This window comes from Sipha flava, unplaced genomic scaffold, assembly GCF_003268045.1.
Source record: "Sipha flava isolate LNK unplaced genomic scaffold, YSA_version1 129_pilon_pilon, whole genome shotgun sequence".
NCBI classification, from domain to species: Eukaryota; Metazoa; Arthropoda; class Insecta; order Hemiptera; family Aphididae; genus Sipha; species Sipha flava.
The window spans coordinates 756,472-770,489 of record NW_020271755.1 but is presented as its reverse complement, the minus strand read 5'-3'; the positions used below and the strand labels follow the sequence as shown (position 1 = coordinate 770,489).

At 43.1% G+C, this 14,018-nt stretch overlaps 1 protein-coding gene across 1 annotated transcript in view; it reads left to right on the top strand.

The window, feature by feature from the left end:
• LOC112694408 (dachshund homolog 2) overlaps positions 1-14,018 on the top strand; it is a 104,991-nt gene that overhangs the window by 51,367 nt on the left and 39,606 nt on the right. Inside the window, exons 4-5 of the mRNA XM_025569858.1 lie at positions 6,299-6,524; positions 7,015-7,065. Coding sequence (XP_025425643.1) covers positions 6,299-6,524; positions 7,015-7,065 — 277 coding nt within the window. The remainder of the gene's footprint in view (positions 1-6,298; positions 6,525-7,014; positions 7,066-14,018) is intronic.

Here is a 14,018-nt window from a genome sequence, read left to right as displayed (position 1 = left end):
TGCTACATCATCTCTCCGTCGCCGGTTGCTATAATTGTTGATAATTACACACGCACCATTACGCAGACGTCTTCATTTACCGCTTTGTTCGTTTGCTGTCCGGCTGCAATCACCGGTCGCACGCGTAAGACGGATGAACTGTTATTGTCACGACGATCACGGCAATCCGGTTTCGCGGCGTTTAGTTCGCGTACCGGTGATTTTCATTTTTTTTTTTAAATGAAATACAAGCACAAAGCATGGTCACAAAGTTGTACAGTAAACGATGGCGTGAGGTCGTCGAATGATTTTGAAAAAAATCAAAATCAAAATAATAATGACGCGAAAACACGAAAACGTAAAAGCAATATCATACCGGCGCGCTCGTCGTCGCATCCGTCATAAAGTTAATAACACGTTTATACGTTTTTGTACGTGCGGAGGACTGTGTTGATGAGCACATCACTAGTCCACACGTTCGGCGCGTATCGCACGCTTTGTCCGTCGTGCGATTAAACACCCGCCAGACGTAAGCGGAGTGGACGCGTAATCGAAAATTATTTTTCATCAAAGATCGTTTTGCCGCGAACGCGTCAGTCGAATGCGTTGTAATGCATAATTACAACCTGTTCCGTCGGTCAGCTCCGATTATAGCACTTCGGCGGCCGCGTGCGTACGACGTTTTTCATGTAATTATAATATTACGGAAAACATTCGATTCGAACGTATTCGACCGTATAAAATCGTCGTCGGCGCATCGCATCATCGCGTCCAAACGATTCAATCGCTTCGGCCCGGCGTGTCGTCAACCCGGTTCGAACGGTTAATCTATCGCGGTATCGTAATATTGTTGCTATCCGTGCGCGCTGCGAGACGGCCCGGCGCGGTGGTCCGCCGAACACTTGACGTGACGATGATAGCAGTAACAATAGTAATAATAATAATAATAATAATAATAATAATAATAATAATAATAATAATAATAATAACAATAATAATAGTAATATCGATATTATTGTGTTTGTTCAATTAATGATACTGTTTTGTGTGTACATTACACCCGCCGACGACCGGCGGCGGCGAATGTGCATATTATATACCACGGGGTCCCGACCCGACAAAAAAAACCATATCCGCCGCGGTGGTCCCCAAAGCTGCTTTGTGTGCAGCTAAGTCTCAGGGGCGCCTTTCGTGCGTGTGGCACACGGTTAATCTTCGGCGGTCGGTCGAAGGTGAATAGAAAAAAAAAAAAATTAAAAAACAGACTTGCCGCCGCATCGTTGCGCGCAGTCGTCAAAGGAACCGTTTTATAACGATTGTTATCTCCTTTTGTTTTTCGTGTACGGCGTATATACACACATATAATATACCATTGTTGCAAGACTATATTTAATTAGAAACTAACGATGATTTATGCGCTCCGCGCACGCGCTATACCGCACCGATCTTTTGTGAACTTTTCCACTCTTTGCGTCGTGTTTCGACCGTATCATATACGTATGTGTTAACAGATTCCTTGATATGTATGTGTGTAACGCATTGTATAAGTATTTGTTACGATTTCGGATGTACAGCGGAAAAGGGTTTTTGTTGAGAAAAACGCATTGTACTTTTATTATAATATATGTGTGTGTAAACGTGTCCCGGCAAGTGACCGGACGATAAAAACCCACCGGGCAGCAATTTTCATCAGCGGCGGCGGCGGTATTTATGCAAAGAAAATCCGTCAGCATCATCCATCACGCTGTGCGATGACGACCGCGCGATAAACGCACCCCGCGACTCTGGAGACCACGTGGTTACCACAGTTACCGCCTCGCCTCTCCTCCAATCGACCGCACACAGTTATGATTATGATTATTATTATTGTTATTGCAGAAGACGCGGTGCGCTTATATACACATACACACTACGTTATAGGTTCGAGGTGGTGTGTCGTCCGTGCCGTTGAATATTTTATGCTTAATCCCCGGACCGCATTTGTCAAAAATATTCCGCATCTTCTCTCCCCTATACGACGCGCGCAACCTCTCCGTGAAATTCGGAATGATCGAACGGTTTGTTTCGGAAGTGACGTGGTGGCCCGTCTTTTGATGTGGCTTGTATTATTTTTTTTAATTATGCGTTTGATCGATGCGACGACGACCGCGATCGTGCGAAACGTCAACGATTTTTAACAAACGGAAAAAAAAAATCCGACAACCCAAAACAAGTACTCGCACAAACGGTAGTTTCCTCGTGGGATTCGCAGTCGTTTATCTTCCTCTGCGTTTGGATTTAGGACCTGATCTACAGGATCATATTATACATATCACCGATATATAACTCTATATATTATATAGTATGTGCGGTCGGTTGTGATCTCGAGTAGATACTTTGACTTGATGAATTTCTGTTTATTAAATATGCAGTGTATGCAGTGTATGTATGTCAGCGAATATGTACAACAAGTTTATTTTATGTTATGCGCTTAGGGCGCATATATATAAATCTCATATAGCGTTTTAATAGTAGCCGGTCGTTCATTTGTTCGGATTATAAGGGGTAGGTAAAGTCTACGCGTACTGTGGCAGGCAGGTGGTCAAGAGAGAGAGAGAAAGAGAGAGAGCGCGTGCGCCCAAACACGACTTATAACGGTTAACCACTTATATATATTTTATTAGTGTCGAGGGAATTGCATAATGATAATAACGTCCGGTGTTGATATCTGAAGTGAACGCAATAAAAGTACATGCGGGTAACGTTCTGCAAATATAATATGTATAGCTTTCAAAACGAAAGTGTATCAATATCGATAATATTATCCAGTATAGTTTGTATGCAAGCTTAAACCTCGGTTGGTGCGGTAACGAATTCGCTACAAAAACCGCGTGAACCCTTTCAGCAGACACGATACGAGGGGCCCATCATATAAATCATCGTTCGTTTGTGCGTGTGCATAAAAAGACGAGAAGCTTTCATCTGTGAAATTGAACCTTCGTTTTTACGTTTCAATCGCAGATGCTACTCATCGGCGAGTCATGATTCACTGTCAGCCGGGTTTTCTTCCCTACCATTCGTCCCCTTGCCCACCACCAAGTGCAGAATAATAAAAAAAACTTCCCCTGACCTCAGGACGATATTTTTTTTCTCTTGATGTATCGTATGCTAATTCGACGGTATATGTATACCATAATGCTATACGTGTACGTGCAGCAGTGAGAGTAAAAGAGAGTGCAAATTAATTTCAATTTAAACGAGTCGAAACGTATATATACGGTCGAACAAGAGTAAAGGGATCCCTATGCGCTGCCGCCGTCACTTAAAGCCAAGAAACGGTTACACGGGGCACACTGCGCAACTATATACCGCCGAGTGTAATCAATCATCCCGCGCGCTCGCACGCTCCGCTTTTTCTCCGTTCCTCTTCGACTGTCAGCGGTGAACACACACTCACACACAGGCCCTGGGCGTGTATACTAATATTATTATATATATATATTTAAGTACGTAATTCTGCATATTGTGTACACGGTTGTTTTTTTATTATTATATATTCCGAAAACCCGCGGTGGGGAGGATTTTAATTTTAGCATATTGTTTCTTTTTGGTTCCAAGACAAACAAACACACACGCTCGCACGCATGCACACTGCATACATACACACACGCACACACGCTCACGTACACATATATTTGCTAGGTCTTAATTTCCATCCTGGCCCTGCGGGTCGTCACCTCCCCTAGCAGAGGTAACTACGGCTACAACGATGACGAAGACGACGACGACGACGACGACGGCGGCGATGATGGATTGCGCCCGGGGGCTTTGCAGACATCCCCGGGCTGCGTGTTTTATCATTAGCGCCGGCACCCAAAACGGCTAATTTAAGCCTAAGGTTTTTTTGTTTCCACCTCCACCGCTATATTATAATTACCGTCCGAAAGGTTTTCACACTTCAAATGATCGCCGCGACCCGTGTTTTCCAGCACAGCTTCTCGTCACTGTCCTCTACTCCCTATACATTTTCATTATTTCTTTCTCTGTACACGCCGCAACGCGTAGTCCGAAAATAGCTTGCACGCTGCGCTGCTGCGTGTAGGTCTTTCGTGATGGACTTTTGATAAATTATATTACACCTCCTCCCCGCCACCGTATAATCTGTCGTTTATTTTTACCATAATCAATTATTACATTATTATATATTCCTATTCCGCGCGTTGTCACGTAAAACGCGTACCATCTGCACATTTTCGACTTAACGACTCGCCCACTTCCTTTTTTTTTTAAAAAAAAATTAATAAATATATATATACACGATCTGTACACCATTTTATTAATGGAAATTGTTGTGAAACGAAAACACTTTTTAATGGAAAATAGCATTATCCAATTTACATGTTGTGTTTATACGGTAACAAGCACACCGAGAAACTCGTATATTAACGTGTTTATTTTTTTCGCTCGCGTAAGCGCTATACATATAATGCGTACAAGCTCCAATCGAATTAACATTTTCCGGTATCGGAAGTGAGATTTAATATTAAAATTAAAGGGCCAAAGTGCCGAACGTCTCGAAAACGGTAGACGTGAAACGATTACCTTCTCGACACTCCTCCGGGCCGTAAAAGTTAAACGAGTCGCGGAGAGCGAATCGCGGGAACAATAAATAAACGTGTACGTGTACCGGTGGTGCACACAAAACATTGATTACACATTGTGTGTGCGCAGTGTAACGTCGCATTCGCTCGGGAAGCAAATATTTTACAATCCGTTATCCGCGCGTCTTTGGCGGTGGCGGGATACACGAATATAATAATATACCGTACACAGGGTGTTTGTATGCTATTATTATCGTTTCGTACGCGCGTCTCGACGCGAACCGTAATACGCGATGACGGCAAATCGCGCGTGTACGAGGCTAAGCGATTATTGTACGGCTAAGCGCTAACCGCGGGCAACAACACTCGTCGAGCGAACGCGCCGTCGCAATATTATCGTCTTGGGCGAAATCGATGTAATTATTACACGTACGACGTATTCCTGTGTGCACGCGTTGCCCGCACGTGCTATATGTATTGTACGTACATAATTATATCCTATATTGTGCGTGTGCCGTTCCAATTGCAATGTGCTCGTAATGTCGATGTTATTCGGTTAACCGGTGGACATTACTGTGGACCGTTGGATATTTATCAACACCGGGAGGCTGAAGGTAAAATAGGAAACACGGAAAAGAATTCTAAAACGTACATAGGTGTATATGAAATTTCAACGGCGAAAAAATTACGACAAAACAGTTGTCTTGCGTTACTGTTTTTAAACAAAAATATTACGTCCAAACCGTACGGAAAATTCTCCGATACGATCAGTTTTGTGTGAGCCTATTCGAATAAACCGAATGTTCGAAACGCAGACAATCCACACGGGTGTGTGTGTGTGTATGATTGTGCAAATCGTTATAATAACATTTAGTAGGCAACAAACAGCGACGGATGATCATCGGGTTATACCGTGTGCGCCTTTCTCCTCCTCGCAGAACAGTACAGCTTCGGCGGAAAGTCACCGTCGAGTGTTATTAGTCAAAGTCCCGCGGATAATTGAAAACATTAGTGCGCGTTGCTGTGTGTACAACGCATTCTTACACATGCTCGTACGTGTGTGTGCACGGCCGAGGGAGACCCCGCTGAGAAAGGCCAATCAACATCTATAACAAAATACACATCACCAGACCAATAATTATTGTTATTACCGAGTTCGAGTTGTTTATTTATTATATTTCGGGTACACAATATTACATGCATATAAATAGGTATACGCCGGCGCATATTTTCCATACGTTCGGACGGTAAAGACAAAAACCCATCAGTCACACACACACACACGTAGGAACATACGCCCGCGTACGAGAGACCGTAACGAGTTGTGTATGCTACATATGAACTGTTCTGACCAAATGCCATTAGGAATGTCCATTAATATTATTGTGTACGGTGACGAGTAGTCCGTTTAAATATGTTCTATTTACTCTTGTTCATCCTTTCCGAATATTCTTCTGTGTGCCCGGATCGTCGCTGACGCCACCGTAAACGCACAATACTCTCGCGGTCCGCGTACTTCACGATAAATATTATAACATCACCGTGCGTTACGTGTTCGTCCACGTCGCCCGAACGACAGAGATAGCTTTATTGGTTTTATACCCTCTACATAAACTTATATAAATTATGATATGACATGTATTACTATTGTATTTCACACGCCTTGTACGTAAATATACAATTACTATTATGCTCCCGTACGATGAAAATATTATTAAATCAAGATACGGTTGTTGCAGATTCGCCTCGCATGGAAAAATCTCCACTGCTGGCCAACGGATACAATCACCCGCCCACGCACCTTGGACACATGCAGTACATGCAGCAGTTCAACCATCACCATCACCACCATCCGGCGGCCACGCATGCCATCATGAACCCTGCCGGTCTGTCGCATCCCGCCCTTCCACGGCCCGACACGCAGCTACTCAAGAGCCAAGGGCTGTCCATGGAAGCGTTAGCCAGGTGAGTGTATTCGAATTTTGTATTCAGAAGTCGTGCGTCCAGCTTATACAAGCCAACACGTATCGTCCTTCTGTTGTACAGTCTAATGTAGGATTTTCGCGGTCACCGCTAATATACATATATCATATTACATCGTTATTACCTCCAATACGATTCAATACGAATTACTGCGATATTATGCTTGTTGTAATATTTTATCGAAAAAAAGATAAAACTTAACGTTAAATTGATAGTGTAAAAATAACGCGGAATAAAATATATATATAAAAAAAAAATTATACTCCTGGTGCAATACAAAATGAATGTCTTACACACGCAAACATTTATATTTATGTACGCATAATACACACTATAATACATTATAAATTGCGTAAATGAAATGACGTAGTCGTTTTTTTGACCGTTTATCATAGGTTATATTGTAATAGTGCCGTGTAAATATATGTGTTATTACAACGTTTTAATATTTTTTTTTGTCTTCGTTTTACAGTTCGGGCATATGGGAAAAAGCGTACGCCGGCTTCATGAAACAACTAGAAAGGTAAGAGAATTGTGTATATTATTATTGTTTATATCCGCGACGCCTTTACCGTTCGGTGCTATAAAATAACGACAAACCGATTTCCATATAATACACGTTGTAAATGATACACACGACTGTCGATAAAGGCGGGGGTCGGCGTGTGGAAATTATGTTCCTCCATTTATAAAATACGACCTAATAATACAATATAATATAGTACTGAGCGTAAGCAATATCTCGGGTGATGGTAGTAATTATTTTATTTTTTCTCTTTTTTAATTTTTTCCGCATCGTAATTGTAATGTTATTATTATAGTACTGCAGTCGTGTGCATACGATTATATACGTGTACAAAAACTGCACTTTATTAAGATACGCGTGTGAAGGGGGGGTCATTTGGAATAATAATCGCAGTAGTTGTGGCGATGGTGGTGGTGTAGTTGTTCATTATATTATTATAATATACCTGTATATACGGAGACATTATATGGTATGTGTGTGCGAGTGCGAGAGACGGGTACGAAATTTACGATTCAAACACGATTGCTGCCGCCGTATATGTACGGGTATATGAGGTCGTCGCCGCAGATCCTTAATTTAACTATATTGGCCGCGCGTTAATTTCTTTTCGAATCCATATTAGTAAAGTATTAAATAAATACCGCAAAATCCGTTTGTCGGTACCCAACCCGTTGTAGATGTTTAAGTCTGCGACAGCGTGCAACGACTTTCATGTGGCTATGCAACCTACTACACTTTGGCGATACACGCAGTAGCATCGCGTGCAATGTACAGTATTATTTCATCGGCACTCGACGATTTCTCATTGTGTGCACACGTTGTCGCCGCGGCAGCCATCGCCGTGTAATAAGGTTGTAAATTTCAATGAAACGCACAAAAGTTCTTGTTCGCCTTTCGGCTGGGGGTGAGCGAGACCGTCGACGACCAAAAAAGATACCTATACACCGTCGCATGTATATTGTACGTATATTTTATTATTACAAAGACACGCGAAGAAAAGAAAGCATCGTCTGGACGCCCGCGCCCGCGCGTATAAATTGAATTTCGCGCTAAAACTTTTCTACTGCTCTCGAAAAGCATTGTATACCTGTACGTACGGTATATACATGGTGCACAAAAATATTGTGTTTTTTCGGTTATTATTTTTGTTCAGCCCATCTCCGGGGCTGATCTAATTTATATCCGGCGATAGTTGCCGTAAGCTGCAGCAGCAGCAGTTCCTCCGGTGTATCGTATCGCCGGTGTATCATTTATAACAATTTTCTTTCGACGCGCTACGGCAGTGGTGTGCGGCAATGTACACACATAAATAAGGGACGGCGGCGGAAAGAAAAAAATGCACGCATATATATTCACGTATTAATGTCTATATATACGTCGTCGTGTCCGGGCGCAAAGAAACGTTTTACACGTCTCCGGAGATTATAATACGAGTGAGAGGGGAAGGCCTATTATGAACGGTGCCGCAGTCATTTTTTCGTTAAATATTTATGCGAAAGAAGTTATTAACTTTTTTTTTTCTCCATTTTAGTTTCCTCATCATTTTTTTTTTATTATTTCTCTAGTTTTTTTTTTTTATATTATTTTTATTCTTTTTACATCTTTGAACGTTCGCCCATCTCGTCGTTTTTGAGATATATTCTCTTGATCTACGCGTTTGTGTTGCAATATATAAATAGACAGTATTTGACCACATTCTGAACACCGCACGTACACCGCGTTCATTGTACCTTCTGTACGTAAATTGTATACTGCAAATATATCGTCTGTGGCATTTATATTGTCGTATTTATTTTTTCGCTCGTACATTATAATAACGATAAGCAAGGATAGTAGTAAATATATGTACTCGTATATATATAATATATACGCTATCATGAGTTGGTGTAATAATATTCGTTTTCTTTTTTTCGCCACCGCCTTAGCCTGCTCACTGCAGCAGCGGTTCTCAGCAGAGGCGAGATTGATGGATGACGTTTTCGATCTGCCGCCGATGTCCGCGCCCCGTATATATGTATAAAGTTGCCGAAACATATTCTCGAAACGTTTAATAATAAGCGGTGCACGCGGCAAACGTGAAACAAATAAAAAACGACAACGCGAAAAATCTTTCATCACGAGGAGCCCGGATAGGATGCAAACACCACACTGCTGACGTGTGCAAGAGTGAGACGGGGGTGGAAAAAAATATATATGAAAAACGACTTTCACGTCTTGCACGCCACCGCAACCACTATCCTTCCCACTTTCACTTTATCTCTCTTTCTCTCTCTCTGTCTATAACGTGGCGTAATGAGAACAGATCCTCGAGAATCGAATAATACGAATAGAACGAACGATACATTTTTTTCACCCGCCGACGCAACCCTCGAGTCGGAGAAATCGTTGTCGTCATTTCTTTATGATGTACACGACAACGCGTGTGCACGCGTGCGGTGTGTCTTAAGGGGTTGCCAGATGCGACTTCCATTACGCCAATTTCGTTTTACGGACGGGCGGCGGTGGTCGGGTGGTGGCAGTAAACGACATAGTACACTAACGACGCTAAATTTTTATGGTGTTGTCGCGCGCGGCAGTGGCGGTGTGTGCGGAGTGTAAGGTGCGCGCGATTGGGACGCGAGGGGTATGCGTGGAGGAGGAAACAATGTCGCTAAAACATCAAACATTAAATTACATTTTTTATTCGAATTTCTCGCAAACAACACTCTGGTGGGTTGAAAAAAAAGAACCTTCTGCTCGAGTAAAATAAATATACAAAAAAAAAAAAACTTACGCGCAATCGTTACGCGTAGAGAACAAAAAAAAAAACTTTGTCAATAACGATAAGCTTTAAAGGCGAAATGCGTCGCTTCCCCTCGGCGGCGACGGATAACTGTTGTGCACAAGCGAGATCATTGGCGTGCGCGCGCGGTGTGTCGTATTAAAAACGAATTTCGGTAAAATCTCGGGGTTAAAAGTTCTCAGGCCTGTTGGATTGTGTTGCTGCTACGCGATACACGCACGGGTACCGTACCGCGGTCTATAGTGAAATATATTATTTTTACAATATGTTTTAGCGGGGGGAAAAAAAATTAAACAGTCACGTTAAAAAAACCCCAGATTCTGATGTACACAATATGTACACGACATTGTAATCAACATTATAATTGTAAAAAACATTTCCGTACATTTTGCGGTGGCGTAAAACGAAATAATAAATCCGTAACAACGCAACGTATAATGGAGAGTGATTATTTTTTCGGAGCAATCGCCATTATACTATTATTATAGTAGCATAATACGCGACCCCGCACCGTCGGACGTTGACGCGCTTCATTTTCGTACCGGCTTCAAAACCTATTTAATCGGAAATCGCTCGTCAGATTGCTCGCACACGTCGGTCCTAGACAACGATTACATTTTTACCGGCAAAATAAACACACTCCGCGCAGAATACTATTACTATCGAACGTACGCGCGTATTTATGGTAGTTGATATTGTAATAATAATAACAATCGGTGTCGGCGGACGGATTATATCGCGGTTAATTACGCGGCATTAACGACTGGTTGGCCACCGCGCGGCTTTTCGTATTGTTTTTGGGCGCAGGCGATTCGGGTCCATTGTTGCGAAGGAATAACAATAATAGTAACGTACGCGCGCACGCACACATACAGGTTTTTGGTAAACCTCGTCCAGGACACACGCACACGCCGAACGCGCATAATAATTAGCAAAGCCTTTGTACACAATGCGCCAACAAATCTAGATATCCCAGCACACGTATACACTAAATACGTTTAAACATCCAATCACGCCGTCATCATCATCATCATCATGGCCAGTATTATCGGACCGGTGTTTTAATCTAATACCGTTGTTTCCGATATATACACCACTAACCTCCTTCCACCCCTACAGCACTACGTATATGTATATATATAAATACATATCCTATCCACTGTGCTTTTGTACGGGATATATGTATCTGAATGTGTCCATTGTTTCTACAAAACGTTCGTGTGTGAGCCCTGCCGTTGAAATGCCATCCCTTCCGGAGGCTATCGATACGTTATATACGTTATATATATTACGATTATTATTATACCGATCGTACATCTATATATTTATGTAGACCACATATTACTATATCTGTACTGATATGGTTGTGTTTACCCCCATACTTCTGCTCATTCTTCCCTTTCGCCGACGACGGTGTGCGCGTGTTGTGTACGTATGTGGTGATACGAGATGGGTCATTTTATGCGTTCTGTCGAATCTATTGTGAAATATAATCGATATAATAATAATAATAATAATAATAATAATAATCATATTAAAAGCGCACAGGCAACCCAAAGACCGGTCGCTGTGGTGGTCGCAATACAACGTTTCGCCAAGAGGGAACCGCCGCAACAGCGGTATAATAAAATAAAGAAAAATTTCAATATCGAAATTAATGTTTCAACAAATCCCCTCCGTCCGTATATTTTTAATAATATTCCTTACAAATACCTACACGCTATACGTACCTCTCGGCTCAGATAAAGCGCAGGATTACGCGCGCGTATTTCTTTTGTCGTTTTTACGACGATATGCGGGGTATAATATTACGAGCATCGTCCCTCCTCGTATTCCCTGGACTCCGACCGCGCGTTTTCTTAAAAAATAAATAACCGCACCAATGACCGCATCGAATAATTATTACTGTACACGGTTATCTAACACTGCAGATTCGTTGACGGATCTGATAGATTTCATTGTCGTCACCACGTGCGTAACGTAAACCGAACGACGCATTGGAGTTAATCTTTGACGTCGGTTTCCCCCTTATCGGACAAAAGTTTGCGTCGCGAGGGATAGTGTGTGCGGTTAAAAAAATAAAAAAATAAAATATTGGATTTCAATTGAAAACTCGTTTTTCTCGACCTGACCCCGAAAACGCGGACAAGATGGATTCATTTGTCACCGTTCATATCGGTCGACTGTGAATGAAAAAACGCCCCTCAGGACACGTTCTCGGAATCATAAATTCACTTTGCCAACTTTTCGCCGCGGGGACGTGTCTTTTTTACGCTGCTCCTGATAGCTGGTTGATATATTGCCCGTGGCGGTAACTTTCCGGTACGCACACACGTTTGCGATAAATACAATTACGGACCGTACGCAGACCGACGGACGAGCGGTACAATGTCAAAACGAAAACGAACACACAACAAAAACACACTATCCGCGCTTGATGCCGAGGTGTGGGTTCTACCACGAACAAGAAGCCGCGTAAAACCTCTGCGGAAAGTGTTGGTGGCGGTTCAAACGATTTCCGAAAAACGAACGCGCACGTACGGGGTAGTGCCGTGAACGGTAACGAGTGCGAAACCAATCTTCTTGCGGGCTAACTGCCGATGGTGTACGTCCGCCATTCGCAATAAACTCCCCTGGTCATCTACCTCCGAGGTCAGATGTCTCAGACTGTATATTCATGCGTAGATTACGAGAATGGTCACGATGTTCCGTCTCGTGCACGTTACGGTTATTGACCGGAGAAAATCCCTCCTCGCAACCCTCGGTTCGTTTTGGACCCTACGCTCCGGTGGCGCATCGAAATACAATTTCGCCCGACAGTCATTGCCCGATAAATACGAACGATTGACTGCCGGCCACCGTTCGTATGAACCGATTCGGACGACGGTAAAAAAAAAAAAATTAGTGCTCACCGGTCGGCCTGAGCAGGATTTACTATTAAACGACCGTCGCGCAGTGTACACCTATACGTTTTATACACAACGATTGTTCGTTCACAAGACGTAAATGGTATTTACTAATAATTATTGTTATTGTTATAATTTACGACGACAATGACGCGCAGTGGGAATTTTGCATAACGACATCGGTGAAAATCTCGTGACCGTGTCGCGCGCACGCCGCCGCGTATAAATACTCGGCCCACGCGTCGTTCGCACCGTGCGAAAATAATAATAACATTCAGAGTGCACATTATTACGTATTATACATCGTGCGTACCCGTACCGCGATTGCGTTATGACGTGCCGAGACCAGAAAGGGTTTCACTGTTTTCGAGATTTTTCCGAACAGATATTCAAAACGTTGTACGTGTTTTTATTCCGTTTGACGTTTTTTTTTTCAACAATGTGTAGCAAAGAAGCAAAAAAAAAAAAACCAACGAACAAACAAAAACCATTCAACCATTTGTAAACGTGATACTTTATGACCTTCGCCGTCGAACGGCGCACGGACGTACGGACTCGAAACACGAACACGTACGGTACACAGAACGCTAAAGGGTCGTGAGGGCCGGTAGCGGTGGTGGACAAATTCGCGAGTTTTGCGGTCACGACAGCGCGTAATCTTCGGTCGCCGGTGAACGGATTATACCCGACGGGCATGCGGACGTCGCGTCATTATTCAATCTAATGGACCGCATTAAGCGCCTTGGATGTCGTACTGGCTGTTTTCGCCGAGGATTATACACCGCTGCAGTTGTATAACGCAGTGCGGTCGGAACTCGCTGCGCTTAAACGACGGATTCGAACAATTTCGTTCGATATAATACAATTACTGTTAATACTATGTACGGTGTGTTTTACGTTTGGAAAAATCTGAACAATCGATACGTTTTTACGCCCATCGGAGTATGCATTTTTCCTGACGGAACTTGGTCCCAAGTACAACATTGTGGCCGTGCGACCGCGGAGACGCGACGCAGCGTTAAGATATTATTGTTATTACGTACGAGCAGTCGATCGCACCTGAGAGTTATACGATACAGGTACGCGCGGCGGCGTAAAACGTTATATTTTAATACGCGGTCGTCGTGACGTGTCCGCCGCCGAATCAATTACCATTCCGGAATACGGAGCACGTGGGCAGCAGCGGTGGCAAGCAGTGGCTTCAGCAACGCGCAGGGTGCCGCCGCGTACACAAAGCTATCGGTCACTACCGATCTCCGTTC